Source organism: Crocuta crocuta, unplaced genomic scaffold (genome assembly GCF_008692635.1).
Source record: "Crocuta crocuta isolate KB4526 unplaced genomic scaffold, BGI_CrCroc_1.0 scaffold318, whole genome shotgun sequence".
In the NCBI taxonomy this organism is placed as follows: Eukaryota; Metazoa; Chordata; class Mammalia; order Carnivora; family Hyaenidae; genus Crocuta; species Crocuta crocuta.
The window spans coordinates 3,504,054-3,520,548 of NW_027531425.1; the positions used below are offsets into that span (position 1 = coordinate 3,504,054).

A 16,495-nucleotide genomic window follows, 5' to 3' on the forward strand; every position below is an offset into this window, starting at 1 on the left:
TACTTGTCCTTTCCTAAGTGGTCATCTGGACTGACCCTGTAACTGAGACCATCAGCTCTTCAGGAGGAGGGAAATGATTTCATTATGCAAATGGAGCTTCACAGAGGAAGATGAAAAATCCTGTGGGTTACAGTGACTATGAACCAGAGAGAAGTCTCTCATACCCACATGGATGTGAAGGACAGAAATGAAGGATTAGTGGAGTTATAGTTGGAAGTGAAGAAGCAAGAAAATTAAAGGTAGCATGAAGGGGAAAAAACAGTGAAAAGGAAAAACAAGCAGAGACAAACTGCTCAATATCTCTTTCCCCAAAGTGGGAGAATGAGCACCTTGGAAAAAAGGTCGAGCAGCCAAACACTTCCATGTAGCCATTGAAGGGCAGGGACCAAGCAATGCTCTTTACCCTCTGCAAGCATCTCGGTCACAGAGAGGAATGAGATCAGAGGAGATCATGGTATAGCATATGGAAATATTTAAAGAAACGGGCAGGGACCAAACGTGAGAACCAATGGAAAGTCCCTGGCTCTCACCCTTCTTTGGTGTTGACATTGGACCAAAGCTTTCAACATAATCATTGTCATTATATAAAGTGGTCCTTGCCTCCTAGGGAATATTATTAAAGACATAAACTATGAAAATTATTCAATCTAACATATGAGTACAAGCAGAGTGAGGTGGAAGAATTTGGAAGTTATCAGCATGAGGGAGAGAGGCAGGAAACAAGTTTGTGGAATGTTCCATAGGAAAAGAGTACTGAAAACAAGGCACGGCAAGTAGGAGGGGAGGGCAGGGCACAGAGCAGGGTGGGCAAGGGCAGGATCAGCTAGTGGTATTTCCAGAGTAAGTAAAAATAAAAATTCCAAGACCAATCTAAAAGGGGAGTGGCTGCTGGGCTCCTCATGCAAGGACCTGGGAAAGGGAAGAGAAGGTCTGGAAAGGAGGCTGATGCTGAATGGAGGATGCGGTAGAAGAGTCCTCAGGTCTGATGTGGGCGAGACCAAGTGCAGCCTAGCACAGCTCACACTGACATGCACACTTTTCAGAGGCTGGCATATAATCCTACTCCAGTCCAGGATCTGAGTGCAGTTTGTCCTGGGAAGAATTCATAAATACTTACCTTTCAAGTAAGGCCAGAAAGGCACAACCCATGTCACAAGCACAGAGTCCCACATACATCTGGATGAGCCCCTCTAACGGTTCCCCATTTCACCTGGCCTTTGTACTTCATTTGCCAGAGTCAGAAAAGCAGGCAGCAGAGTCACTTTCTGTCCTTGAGCACCTACTGCATCTTCAGGGTTCAATGGAGGTCAACCCTCAGCCTGCTCCCTACTGATTGTTCCAAGAGGTTTGAGCATCTGTATAAACCAAATACGCAACAGGCATGGGGTCTAACTGGCCCTTAGTTCTACTGGGTCCCAGATTCGACAAGACAGTTACCTGTGCTGTTGACTGGCTACCTAGAACACACAGATTTTGCCCACTGATCATTCCCAAGATGCTGATTACCATAAACTGTAGCCTGGATGAAGGACTTGAAGGCTAACCAAGCAGCTTCTTAGGCTCCTTTAAGGCCAGTGACATCAATTTTATGATGTCTGTAACTGTGTATCTGAAGTTTTTGCCTATCTGCAGGTACAGACACAAGCATCATGAAACTGGTGCAGACTGCGAGGCTTGTATGTTCCTCCCTCTTTGTCCTCTAGGGGTTGCTGGACGACTTGTAAACCTGGTATTAGGCTTTGAGGTAAGCAAAAAGGTATTTAGGGGCGTTAGAACTTGCAGGTGTTTCTTCATTTGGCTTTGCAATTGGTAATGGAGACTAATGGAAACTGAGTTTTTTTTTTTAACTAAAACAAACAAGCAAACAAAAAAACAGTTTCAAATCAATGTACCTATTGGTTTGAGGTCTAAATAAACAGGATCTGGCTCCACTTGATTTAAACAACTGAATTTGAGGCTGGCTGGCAAGTAACTCACGGCTAAGGGTGCAAGCACTTTTCTTCCTTCCATCCTCCCTCCCTCCCTTCTTTCCCCTCTCTTTCTTTCTCTCTTTATTTTTTTAAGTAGGCTTCATGGCCAGTGTGGAGCGCAATGTGGGGCTTCAACTCACGACCCTGAGATCAACACCTGAGGTGAGATCAAGAGTAGGATGCTTAACTGACTGAGCCACCCAAGCGCCCTGGGAGTAAACACGTTCATGTATTATGATCCCTACTGAGGAAAGAAAAGAACTCGTGGCCTAGTTTAGGAAATCATAGCCTGATAGGGTAGGGAGAAAGAAATATGTAAGCCTGTCTCAACCCATAGGATTGAGAGCAAATGGAACCACTGAAGGGGCTCTCATACTTGGCAATTAGAATTGGAATAGAGAGAAAGAAAGGCCTCAACTGCTCCACTTTGGGACTTTCTGGGTCTTTGTTTGGGGGCCTGGATGGACGTGGTGCAGAGTTCCGTGACAAGCGGGTATGGGCTGGCTTTGGGCTCCTGGGTACTCATTAGAAGGCACCAGCTTTGGCCTCATTTACATGCTGCTGATCAGCATTTAGGCTATTCCTTAATGAGCATCAATGACAGCTGTCTAACAGAAGAGTACAGATGGCATAACTCAAGGGGTTTCAAAAATGGAGGAGCCCCCAGTGCAACCAAGAGCTGTGGACACTCATTCATCAAGAACTGTTTAGCTCTACTAACATACTGCTCTAAATGGGAAAGAATACTTCTGTGTGGTAGGTGAGGTAGGTTTGGAAAAAGCAGAAGATGGTGAAGCTGATGGCGTGGGATCATCCTGTTTTTATCATCTCAGGAGAATCAATCATTTATTTCTATTTCTTGCTGTTTTACATCAACTTGAAAGATATAAGTGCCACTTTTTGGATATATAAGTAGGCATTGCTTGAAGTTCTATGTGAATGTGATCATTTACAGCCTTGAAATAGTAACTACAGAACTCAACGGCAAGGCTAGCCACATCTCCTTCATTCTGGAATTATAAAGAATTACAGGACTATGAGCACTGGATCTTGAGTAAACTTTTACCTTGTCAGGTCCTGAGAAGTTTTTTTTCAGTAAATAATCAAGTTTTTTGACTGCTGGAATAATAAACGTCTCTCCTAAAGTGCTTCAATTGCAGATTAGGGATCCTTGTTCACAGAAAAGGCTTTGGGGCTCTGCCTCATATTACCCCAGTGCCTCTGGTTCCCAGGTTAAAAAAACTGTGTTTCACCAGATGAATGCTTTGTATCATACATCTGGTAAAATAAGATCCTTGGGCGGGGGGAGCCAAGCAAGCGCTAGGTGATTACGGGCACATGGCATCATGCACTGCAGGGTTCAGATGCTCCTAAGCCACAGGCAGGTGGCTACGCTGAGCAGCTCTATGCTCCCTGCTGCTCTACATCCCCCTCCCATAGCGGTGAACTGACTTGTCTGGGTAGGTTGCCAGTTCTTAGCACACAAAACTGCTCATGATGACAGTTGTTCATTAAAGTGGCTAATGGAGATGATGGTCACTCTAGGTCATGGCGAAGAGACAGAGGAAAGCAGTGAGCCATGAAGTGTAGCTGGTGGCATGAGCTAATTCTAGTGGGAGAATGCCCAATATTACTGAATATTTCAGGTGAAATGGACTGGGGCAGAAAATCAATATGTGAATTAATCTGCATTCCACTGCAGAATGACTCAAACTGTGTTCCTTCCGGCAAAGGGCTGAGACAGGGAGGGGCACCAGGCAGGAAAGTCTCTGGCCATGATGTGGGGCCTGGAGAGCTGGAAACCTTGTTTTAGCTTTTGTACCCAGACCTTTGAGGGTAAAGCTATTGCTTGGAAAACCTTAGGTCAACTTAGGTTTGTCTCCAGCCTGCCAGACATCTCTCCTTAAACCAAAGGTAGCAACGGTTTCCAGAAAGGCCTGGAAGTGTCCACAGTGGATGCTGTGTGAACTGAGAGAGCCTACGAAATGGCTTGGCTCCTCTTCACACATCATCTCTTCTTGTGGGGGTTGAGTGTGTGGTGGGAGCTGGAGGGGTGGGCTATGCTCGGCCGCCCAGTCCTGGCAGGGCTCAGAGAAGGGGCACACAAAGGAAGAAAGGAGAGTTCTCCATACCTTCATCTCCTCCTCCATCTCAGACATTTTCCGCTCCAAGGCTCGCCTCTCCTGTTTAGAAACAATGAGACTGTTGAACATCTACTGGGCTTAGAAGGGCGTCAAAACGCTGCCTCCCAGCTGCCATGTGATCAGCAGTGGCATGTCCCAGGCAAACCTCAGGCAGGAGGCTAAGCACTATCTGATCTGTGGTGTGAAACTACTTCATTGAGAGAAATCACACGATCTAAATCTCCCATCAGAAGATACGCAAATGGTAGGACCAGGGTACTTGGGGTTATTCTGTGGAAGCTGAAGATTTCATGGAATTTCAAATGACTGCAAGTGAACAAGACCCTTGCTCTCTATTAACATAAAGTCATCATTATTTTCAGTAACTCTTCCCTCAAATTCCTAAGGAACTGCTTCTCTTATGATGGGGAGCAGATGGTGAGTGGGGAAGTAGCCATCATTGTCTATGAAGAAATAGCACCCCTCCCCCTAACCCATTTCTTTCCCAGCAACTGACTCCTGATTTAGCTTGAACTCAATGAAGATTCCTTGATTAGATGAGATACCAAGGAGGTTTTGCTACAGGCCAAGGAAATAAAATATAAAACTTTGCTGCTTTCCAAATTAAACAGGAGAGATAGGAACATATTATACCCCTAGGGTCACATCACAGCTAGGGTTCATCAATAAATCTGAGTTTTCCCAATCCAAGAATGTCAAATCCTAGAAAAATAATCTGAATGCAGTTGCGAGGAGGTCAGCAAGTGAACCAGAACCTGCCCCCTCCCCCGCACCTGACCCCCAGAGTATGTGAATGACTCTGCCAGCTCATATTTCAAGTTATAAGACCTAAATCAATGGCAGAGGGTCCTGCTGAAACTTCCTTTCTGTTCAAGGTGATGGGAAGGGTAATGTGATGAATATGTATGCTGATTTACAGTAAACCAAAATACACTGTAGGAGTGTGTGTGTGTGTGTGTGTGTGCGCGCGCGCGCGCGCACGCATGTGCGTGCAGTTCTGCCTATAGGCCAAACCGATGCATGAAATGACCTTCCAAGGACCCTTCCCACTCTTAGACATGAAAAGTACTGACTATCTGGAGAAGCCAAAAGGCCTAGCAATCAAACTGCTGTCCAGAGTCACACAAAAAGAATTTATTATCAAGCTGGGAATGGAATGTGGCAGAACTCCCGCCTTCTTAAGACGAACTTTTTCCACTGGCATGAACAACAAAGTCAGAGAAACTGAGATGAAACAGAGGGGAAGAGAAACACACTCATACGTACCCGTTTCTCCATCTCCAGCATTGACGATCGGTCAGAGGTCTTTTCTTGTTTCTGCTAGTGCAAATTGAAGAGAAACAGTGGTCACTTACGTTGTCTCGGGGTCACTAGGAAGCCCAGTCTGGTTCAGCTTCACCGCTGGACATCCAGAAATAGATGTCAGGGCTTTGGGCTCTCACTGTGACTGAGGCCCCTAGTAAACAGATTCTGATAGATCTCTAAGCCTAACATTATTGCCTCTCTGAAGTTTACAGGATTCCCGCTGGGGAGTGGAAAGCAGTAGTAGTGTTCCATGAAATTTAACATGGCCACAAGTGCAAAGATATGACCATAACACATACTCAAACTCTTGCTAGGTCTTCAACACAACTATCTTCTTATACCTCACCACCCTCTCTCGTCTTCTTTTCTGTGAATAATCTCACAACCCAGAGGAAATGAAAAGTGGCTTTTCTTCTTTGAAAGCTAGAGACTTATGAACTTGAGTGTCTAAGCTCCATGGCATTCTTGTTCCTTTTTTTTTTTTTAATGTTTATTTATTTATTTTTGAGAGATGGCAAACACAAACAGGGGAGGAGGAGAGACAGAGAGAGAGAGAGAAAGACAGAGACAGAGACAGAGACAGACAGAATCTGAAGCAGGCTCCAGGCCCCGAGTTTTCAGCATAGAGGCTGATGCAAGGCTTGAAGCCATGAACCATGACATCATGACCTGAGCCAAAGTTGGATGCTTACTTGACAGAGCCACCCAGGCGCGCCTCCCATGGCACTCCTGTAAGCAATCCCTTTGCACTCTATTCTTTCTGCTTTGGGCACTGAGGCTGTTTTTCTTTTAAAGTGGTGGTTTTCACATGTGGGTGGCCTTCTAGGGGTTCTGAGGAGCCCACTCAAGGGATCTGCTTTGAACTCAACAGTTACACTTTTATCTGTTTTGTATATTGAAGTTCCAGGTAAGGTAAGATTTTATCTGAACAAAAGATTAGAACTTTGTTTTAGAATATCTTTGACTTTCATTATAAATTTCACAGAAGTGCTAAAAGATTTAGCCACCACAGCTAAAAAGTAGAATAACTTCAGGCAGTGACTCTTAAACAGGGAATGGAAATGAACCCTTATGTTCCTTTTGGCTGTAGCATTATAAAATTTCTCACAATTAGTAAACACAGATGATTATTTTTATTTTGCCCAGTACTATGCACAGACAACATTTAACAAATACAGAAAGTCTTCTTGAAGAAACTTCTCTTTTCAAAATACTAAGGAGTAGCTAGAAATAACAGTAAAATTCTTGATTTCTGGCTCCTTTCCTGGGCTTTCACCTTCCGTTCTGAAGGTCATGGCCGCCAGCCTTGACACTGAATCTACTATGAAGTGGGAGGAAAAGAAATAAGGTAGAAGTAGATCCTGGAGCTTGTTTGCATCCTCGTCAGCCGGAGAAGCACAAAAGTTGTACTGATTTCACTAATTATTTAGTTCTCTTCTACAAAGAACCTAGTTTTTTTGTTTTCTAAATCTTAACCCCCTTAGAGTTAGGGTGGACCTTTTATGTAAACCGTCATGTGTGTCCATGTGGTAACTGTCTCCCTACAATGTGTGGGGCTGACAGGCCCCCTTCCTCTCTGTCCTGCCAAACAGTCCCATTTGTGGTAAGCAGCAGAGACCTGGTTTGCAGCACCGTTATTTCTTCTGAATTTCAATAACTTGTATTTGGCAAAACTAAGTATATTCTGACACACCCGGCAAAGCAGTTGGCTAGAGAGTGAACCTTCCCCAGTGACTGGAAAGGCTGATTTTATTTTCAGTGTCCTCTGTGCAAGTCAGTGTCAGCAGCTTGTTAGACTGCTCACTGCTCTGAAGCGCAAGCTGGTGGAAAAGCCAAGAACCCCTAAAGGTCAAGAAATGTGCTGTCAGAAGAGGGCTTCTGGAGAGAGTGGGGAGGCTGGGAAAGTGGGTCCTCCTGTGGTTCCTCACGATTGCTCCCCAATTTTCTGTAAAATAGCCCCAGTAATTCCTGATCAGAAGCACCATATGATCTCTACTAATTCATCATTGCTGATTGGGGGCACTATTCAGAGTAAAAGTCAGCCCTGGGAATCTTCTGAGGGTGTACTGTGAATGAGACATTTTGCCTGGCTCAGTAATGTTGGGGTCAAAATAAACCCTTGAGGTTTATTTATTTTTGTGTGTGTGTATGTTTTTTTTTTTAATCGTTTATTGTGAAGTTGGTTTCCATATAACACCCAGTGCTCATCCCCACAAGTGCCCTCCTGCATGCCCATCATCCCCCATACCCATCAGTCCTCAGTTTGCCTTGAGGTTTATTTAGTTCTGTCCCCCTGCCGTGTGTGTGTGTGTGTGTGTGTGCGCGCGCGCGCGCACACGCGCGCACGCGTTTCCTTTTGGATTGAGACCCACTTTTCTTGTCCTACTAAACTGCTTTATGGCCAGCTGTCATCTGTGCTGCAGTCAGTTTTACAAATCCCCAGAACAAAGCATGCTCAGCTATTACAACCAGGCAGGGGTGGGGGTGGGGTGCCTCTGCCAAACTGACAGGTGGCTCACAGGCCAGGCCATCCGTGGTGCACCTGACCAAACCCTTCTCTGGAAAACGTGGGTGTCGTAGCTGTCTTGCTATAAGTCCACGCAGTCTGTGGTGCTGGCTTCCAAGTGCTGGCTCGTCCTACTCTGAAGGCATTGCAACAAGAGGTTCAGAGGGCACTTAACCACCCCTGCCCGACACCCCACATACTCAGTACTGTACAATCCTAGCGGGTTAGTCTTTGCTTTTGGATTATATCAGAACAACTAGCTGTCTCTGGTTTTCATTTATGCATTCTCAGTAAAGAGTCATTTTTACCTCAGTTCAGCTTTCATAATTCTTAGTCCTGGGCATTCCAGGAGAGCAATAACTCCATAGGGTTCCTGTTAACTCAGCAATAACCCAGGACAGCACTTGTTTCAGCTTTCAGCTGTGGTGTCTGCCGCACCTTTGATGAGGTTATTGCCTCCAGTGCCCTCTAGAGTGTCACCTACTTAAATCAGGCCTGGCAGTAAAAGGATGTGGTTTATCTGGTCTGTTTGACACTAATATTCCTTATTCCTAGGCTGGAAAACACTGGTGGCTTGGGGAGGTAAAATATACTTTGGGACCTGGTCGTATGTCCTAACAACACTTTTGTCCTTGATTTCTTAGATAACCTACACAAACCACTTATTTGTCTAGGCCTAATTTGCTACCTCTCTGTACTGGGTTTAATGGTGTTTTGCTTATCCCTCTCTAGAAGGTGATTGTAGATAAATGGGATTGAAACATGGTGATCAAGACAGGAGATATTGTCTAGGACTAATCTTGTGATGCTGACTGATACTTTTCTACTGAGAAATCAATCAGTAGATAATCCATAATATTAATTATTGGTATTCAGGGCATTAGGAATTGTTGAATGCAGGAATTTCCTATTTTAAGTTAAATGCTGACTGAACTCTGAAATCAAGTTAGAACCAAAGAGGCTTCTGTCTCCCTATCTCTGAGGAGGGCCGATCTTAATTCCCCATTACTTCCCACCTCCAGGTTACTCTGCCTCCTCACATGACCCCTGTGGCCCAACCTTTTTCTTCTTCTTCTTCTCCCTTACCTGGGCCATCTTCTCAAGCTTGGACTTTATATCTGCTAGCTCTAGCTGGGCCTCTTGAAGTTTTGTTTTCAGTTTTTGGTTTTCGGTTAGGGCACTCTCGTAGAGCTGAGGGGAGGGAAAGAGAATCGGGTCACCTACTAGGCAGGGCTCCCAGGATCAGAACCCACTCAGTTTCATCATATGAAAACCCCACCCCCCCAAACCATCACTGTGGGACAGATGGAGAAGATGGAGGAAATCTAGGAAACAGAATACATTCAGCCAACTGGTTTCTTGCTTCTTAACACTGAAGTCCCAGGCTCCACACACAAATAGAATGGCTTCAATAATGTTAGTCTCTGGGGAAAAAATAGTCATTGTGGTTCTCCATACAAAGAGAATTATTTTTTTTAGAGCCGGCCTAGTGTGTATATTGATTTTAGTCAGGTTCTGCTTAATGCAACATTAACAAAACAAACATTTCTAACAAATATGGTTTCCTCCCCTGGTACTTCAAGCACTTAAAAGGGAAGGTTTTAAAGTCTGCCCCTGGTGCTTGGTACTCTTTTGCAAGAACCAAAGGAAATGAACTGTAAAGTGTTTTAAACCCCCTCCAATCCAGATTACCATCTACTACCACCAAGAACTATTTGGTTTGGCATTCAGGGGACCCCATGAAAAAGCATGTGTTTGTTAATAATACCAGAGTCTACCAAATGATTCTCTGGGGCTCAGACACACAGCATGACTTTTATTTCCCTTTCTACAATTGCCAATTTTTACTTTTTCCTACACCTCTGCATATCTGATTCTAGGCATATATTTACTACACTAAAAACAATACACGAAGCGGTCTTTATGAAGCTGATGGAGAGGTGGAGTGACCCGAGAACCTGAAAGGAACTCGTTGTTACTATTTATCACGCAAGCACCTTTTCTTCTGCTTCATCAGAACTGCACTCATTTTTCTACACTGGGGAAAGGGCTGAGAGGTCTGCATGTTGTAACCCAAGAACAGGGAAGTTGACAAGAGATCCTACTTGTTTATAATCCCTGTTGCTGTCCTCCTCCGTGCGGCTGGTCAGGCTGGCAAGGCGGGCCTCCCGTGCCTCCCGGCGGGCTCTTGCTGAGGCCCGGTCACGGTCACCGTAAGAATCGCTGCTGGTAGGGTTGCTACCTCCTGATTCCAACCTGTGGGAGACACATTACAGGTAAACATTGGTTTTGAGACAAAGATATGGGAGGAAGATAATGCTTAAGGGTAGTTTAACCCCTTTCTAAGAAGCACTTGAACACTCTGGCCAGAAACCACACATATTCCTTCCCTGAACCTCCCTCGGCCAGTGTTCTCGGACCTCAGGGCTAAGCTGTGCCAGCTTAGAGGGGGTTGTCATTTGCCAAGAACAGAGCTTACTTGAAAAGTCGGTGGTTTGGACCCATGTGCTGACTTAAATCTTAGAGCTTTTCAAATTAGTTTTGGGTTGAACAGCTTTCCTCAAGAGTGAGCTTTTAAAAGCAGAAGTTTCTTGGATCGCAACGGCTCTTAGAAAATGATTCCAATTAACTGTCAATGAATCAGAAACATATGGACTCAGAGTTCGGAGCTGGAGGGTGGATGGGGGAGGAACGAGGAACGAGGGCACGGTGCATACGTTTTCTTGGTGCACTGCAGGTTTGTTGGAATCTCAAACATTTTAGGGTACCTCCACTGTGCCCAAACAGCTGTTTTCTACCCTCTGTTCTAAATTCCACATTGAGACTGGTGGGCTATGATGAGGATCGCTACCTTTTGCAGCAACTGAGCTCTGAGAGTTGATGGCCTCATTTCCAGTAGTGGTAAGTGCATGACTGGCAGGGCCCATCAACTGATTATCTGTTTAAGTGTACAACTATCATTCTGATTCCACACTGGCTTACACTGTTCTCAGACTCTGTTCTTTGCAAATGAAAATGTGGCACATAAGACTGCTATGTACAAACCAGCCCTGCAGAGCTCTACATCCCCAAACTGGGATGGCCTGAAGAGTCACAGCTGGGGAACTTCCATTTGATGTCTCTGTCCTGTGGTAGCTACTGCCAGAGTTGGGGGTGGAGGAGCTACAATAAGTAGTAGAAGAAGCAGAGGAGCAATAAGGAGGTCCCAGAGTGGGGAGAAGCAAAGCTCTTAATGACATTAATAGCTGCTTTGTCCTACAGAGCTGCTAAGCCCTACAGCATTCTTCATAACTTTGTTTCTTCTTACGTTCATTTAAAAAAAAATTGTAAATAGAAACCTCTTTACTGACTTTTCTTATTACAAAAGCAATACATGTTTATAGAGAAATTTAAGTAGTACCGAAGTGTCTAACATAGAAAGTGAAAGTCACTCCACAATCTTGCCGAAGAAATAACCCACTATTAATCATTTACTTCATATCCTTGCAAAAGGTTAAACACATAAATACGTTAAAATATATATTGCTGTAAATAAAATCACATAATACACACAGCTGTCTAACTTTCCTTCTCCTCCCTACACTGATCACTATTCCTGGAGGCATCTTACTGTGTGAGTAAACATACTTCTGCCTCATTAAAAACAAAACGACCGCAGTCTTCCACTGTATGGCTGTATGATCATTTAATCCTTTACTGACAGACACTTAGATTTTTGTGATGATGCTGTAGTGAGGAGACTGGTCTATAAATCCTAGTGCATTTGTCCATTTATTTTCTTTGGATAAAATCTTAGACGTGAAACTCTTTAATCAAGGGGTAAATATATTTTCCCACTTTTAATTTCTGCTTAGGGTACCTTTCACTAGCAGAGATTTTAAGTTTCATATAACTAAATTCAACAATTTTTACCTTTATGGTACCATGCCTGGGAGTATCTTTCCTATATAAAGATTACAAATCATTCTCTTCGACTGCTTTTGTAGTAAAATCTTTGTCTCTTAAAAACCGTAATCCATCTAGGGGCACCTGGATGGTTGGTTGGGCGTCTGACTTCAGCTCAGGTCATGATCTCACAGTTTGTGGGTTCGAGCCCTGTGTCAGGCTCTGTGCTGACAGCCAGCTCAGAGCCTGGAGCCTGTTTTGGATTATGTATCACCCCCTCTCTCTGACCCTCCCCTGCTCACGCTGTCTCTCTTTCAGAAATAAATAAAACATTAAAAAATTTTTTTTAAAAACCTGTAATCCATCTGGAATCTGGTTTTGTTTTTGTTTTTTTTTGGTATGGCTTCAGGGAAGGATCTACTTTCCCAAATGGGGAGTCAGTTGTCCCAATGATTACTTATTAGAGAACTCGTCCCCTGCTGAACTGAAAAATCACCTTATACACCTTATACACAATGACTTTTGGGGGTCAGCCTACTGTGTTCCATTAATATCTTTGTTTATTCTTGAACTAGTACCTCACTGTTTTATTTAACCATTATTTTTACAGCACATTTTGAGGTCTGTAGGGAAAGTCTCTTTTCATGAATGGCCATTATAATGTACCAGAATTCACACACACAAAAAATCAACTATAGCAAAATACTACTTTGCACCGATTTTGCAAAACTAATTTTCTGCTAGGTTAGATGTAAATTATTTATCTTCAGCTGGTGCCTGGTGAGAGGGTAAGCAGCAGCAGAGTGCATGCAGGCGGATACATTTTGAAATATACTATTAAGGTAGAACCAGCTCAATTATCAAACAAATTATAAGACTCATTTGCCCTATGCTATCCCATAACTACATCTTCTCTCAATCTCTTCTTAATTTCTCTATCAGAGGAACAGCAGAAAAAGAGAGATTCATACTTTTGGCTCTACAGTCTTTATTATTTTTCATTTTGTTCCTCAGGAAGATGAGTTTTATATCCTTAGATGCTAAGTGAAAAATTACAGAGGATCATGCCCCAAACTCTGATAGGCTTCCTTAATATTTCAGCAATTGTAAAATTGCTCTTTAGTTCATTCAATAAATTATTACTGAGCACCATCTAGGTACAAGGAATTGTGTTAGATCTACTATTAAGTGACCATATCTCATAATCTCAATTTGGGCATCTACCTTGCAAGTCTTCCCTGAACCACCAGATTAGGTTAATGGCCTCTTCTGTCTGCTCCTAATACCTGTCCATACTTCTATCGTGGCCCTTATGGAAGGTGAGGATAGCATTTTATTCATGTTGTTTCTCTTGCACAGTGCCTGGTAGGTGCTTTAGTAAAATTAATATAATGGAAATATACAAAATGAATTGAAGTAGGAGAGTATGAAGGAGGAGGTGAGTTGAAAAAGTACTGCATTAACTTAGGCAGGAAATAATAAGAGTATGAACTACTTTGGTGGCTGAGGAAATGAAAATAAAGGAAAGGATGTGAGAAATACAACTACCCTATATAAAGCTAAGTTTAATTAGACATGCACTTCTCACAAGTATTAACTAAGCATGCATATAAAACAGGGAAAGGTCTTACCTAGAAAGTCTTTCATGCTAGAGAAAGGAAGAGAAAAAACAAAAACAAAACCAGCATTAGAAAGGGACTGATAATTATTATTTTCATTTATAAATGCACTTTTCAAATCAAATGTCTCAACTTCACATTTGCAGATAGGGGTGCAATTTAAGAAAAGCAATTCAACTGACTGCACAAAAGGCTACTTAGTACTTAGCTCACTAGATCTGAGACTTTAGGGGAGAGCATTTTTTTTAACTGGAAGTCAGCAAACGGTCAACTGATCAAAAACTGCACCCTCTCCCCCTATCCACCACCCAACCAGCATCCTTTTGTTATAGGAGGGAATGATTTTCCATGTGGCATTTAACCTCTCTGGATATCTAATATCCATTCTATTAACTTCCTTCAGTTCACAAACCCCCAACCCTGCCTGAGTGAATGCTGCAATCTAGAAATAGTAAAACTCAGGGCAGTTCCTGGCTTTACCTTACATCTCTAGTGAAACAAGATGAGCGAGAGGGTACAGAGAGGGGCTAAGTCCCATCCTAGTCCCTAGGATGTTGGTTTAAAAAATGAGAAGAATAAGAAAGTACTCTGCAGTCTCAGAAGAAAGGAGTTTTATAGATGCAAACTGTCGGCTTGGTTATTTATCTATGGTCATTGTAAACAAACAACAAGAAATGATTGCATTGATATTTTACATTATTAAAAATCATAGATGATTATTATACTGTGTCCACTTATTTTTTTTTTTTTTTGAGGAACTCAGGCAAATAAAAACTCAGTTGATTTGAATGTATTACTTATTTTATCTTTAGAGGTACTGAAGAACAACCAAGTCCTTAAGGGCACACAAAAGAAGGAAGAAGAGAAACAAGGGCCCGATAATCTACAAAACGAATAATAAATCCTTCGCTACTGAGGAGCCGCTCAGACACTGCTTTGCTGAAGCACCAAACAGTCCCTGGAAACCACTGGTTTGTCAACCAACACAGCATGATCGCGCAATGTGCCATCCCCGAAACGGTCCAGAGTGTGGCGCAACAGCACATCTGACTAAAGAGGGACCGGACAGGTAAGCTTGCAGAAAGGTGGAATTCTCTCTCTAAATCAGAGGTTGTATTCACCAGAATTCTTTCATGTACTTTTTCAAAATGGGCACATCTCAACCTCAATCCTAGAGATTCTCTTTGCGTAGGTCTAGAGTAGAGCCTTCATGCACATATTTTTTAAAAAGCCCCCCAGGTGATTCTGTTGTACAGCCCCGGTCAAGCACCACTGGACTAAATAGAAGCTTTTTAATGTACAGATGTGCCCCATTTGAGCTGGGGAAGCCAGTAAGAAAAGTATATGGTGTCTCTCTAACATTCTCATGCACTTGGGAGTTGAGTATACTAAAATTTGCTAATCTGGAGTTCAGGAATGTCCCTGTCTCACATTTATAGCTGAACTTCAGTGAGAGTCATATGCATACCCCACATTATACCACTTTATCAACATAAAGTTTCTTCCTCTTACCCGAAGCCTATGTTCAAAAAAGAAACTAAATTTTAATCACCTCCCAAGAATTACTTAATGGATAAATTCTTCAAGTATGCCAAGTAAAACTGAGATGCTGGACTGTTGGCTATGCCCACTCACGACCTTAGTGATAAGATCCAGCCATTAAGGCATCTGGGTGAATTTGGATTCACCCAGTTTTGCAGGAAAACTGTAAATTGTGACATGCCAAAGATTCATGAATTAAGAATGAACTCCACATGAGCAAATGTTAAGGGTCTACTGAATTTAAGAACCCACTGCATGCATAGGTGCCTGGGTGGCTCAGTGGGTTAAGCGTCTGACTCCTGGTTTTGGCTCAGGTCATGATTTCACAGTTTCATGGGTTCAAGCCCCATGTTGGGTTCTGTGCTGGCAGCCTGGAGCCTGCTTGGGATTCTCTCCCCTTCCCCCCCCCACCACTCGTGCTGTTTCTCTCTCAAAAAATAAACAAACTTAAAAAAAAAAAAAGAACCCACTGCATGCAGAGCCCTGCAGAAGAGGCACCAAGGAAGAATAAACAGAATAAGCTACATGACAAAGTCAGGAGAGCACCATTAACATGATAAACAAGCTCTTCTGAAGCAATGGAGAGAAAACATGTGAATAAGTGCTAAGGAGATAACAGTGGTAACCAGTGTGATCCAGCTACAAAGGCTTCCTAAAAGTCATGAATTTTAAGATAAGGTTAGAGAAATACGAAGATGTACATACATACATTTAAAAACAAACAAACATGTCTTTATGGTGAGGGGTTCCTTATCCATGATCCATGCACTTATTCCCAGTTACATCCTCAGGGACTACAGTGCAAGGACATGACAGGTGCTCAGTAAAGACTCACTGAACTAGGGGCGCCTGGGTGGCTCAGTCGGTTAAGCGTCCGACTTCAGCTAAGGTCATGATCTCATGGTTCGTGGGTTTGAGCCCTGTGTCGGGCTCTGTGCTGACAGCTAGCTTAGAGCCTGGAGCCTGTTTTGGATTCTGTATCTCCCTCTCTCTCTGCCCCTCCCCTGCTCACGCTGCCTCTCTCTCTTTCTCTCTCTCTCTCAGAAATAAATAAAACATTAAAAAAAAAAAAGACTCACTGAACTAAACTGTTCATGTTTAGGAAGGCGTGTGATGTCGTTGGCTGGACCTGAGCTCTAACTGTTGCTCTGACATCTCCTAACTATGTGACCTTGAGCAAGTTGCCACTTACTTTTATAGTAAGAATTAAATGTGATAGTTATAAAAGGAAGTACATGCTTAAAATGTCAGCTTCCTCTCCTGCCGTCCCTCCCCTCCCCACTCCATTCCCTTTTTGGTTATAAAAATACTATATTGGCTGCTGGGTTAGAGTAGTGAGGTTAACTTAGGACCTTTGATGCAGGGGATGGAGCTCACAGACAACCAAATGAAACAATTTAGGAGAACATTTACTTTCTCATGCTGCTTCTAGGCAGAACTGCCTTTTCCAAACTTTATTATCCATATGGGAGAACAATTATTATTAATTTTTTTCCCTGGGAGAACCATTTGTGTCAGTCTCTC

At 43.1% G+C, this 16,495-nt stretch overlaps 1 protein-coding gene across 5 annotated transcripts in view; it reads right to left on the bottom strand.

Moving 5' to 3' along the window:
* The window catches only part of PPP1R12B (protein phosphatase 1 regulatory subunit 12B), a 203,499-nt gene that overhangs the window by 6,825 nt on the left and 180,179 nt on the right, over positions 1 to 16,495 (bottom strand). For all 5 annotated transcript variants that reach the window (XM_077772123.1, XM_077772122.1, XM_077772124.1 and 2 more), the window contains 5 exons: positions 13,442 to 13,458; positions 10,031 to 10,181; positions 9,012 to 9,116; positions 5,381 to 5,434; positions 4,103 to 4,153 (listed from right to left, as the gene is read on the bottom strand). In XM_077772123.1, coding sequence (XP_077628249.1) covers positions 4,103 to 4,153; positions 5,381 to 5,434; positions 9,012 to 9,116; positions 10,031 to 10,181; positions 13,442 to 13,458 — 378 coding nt within the window. The remainder of the gene's footprint in view (positions 1 to 4,102; positions 4,154 to 5,380; positions 5,435 to 9,011; positions 9,117 to 10,030; positions 10,182 to 13,441; positions 13,459 to 16,495) is intronic.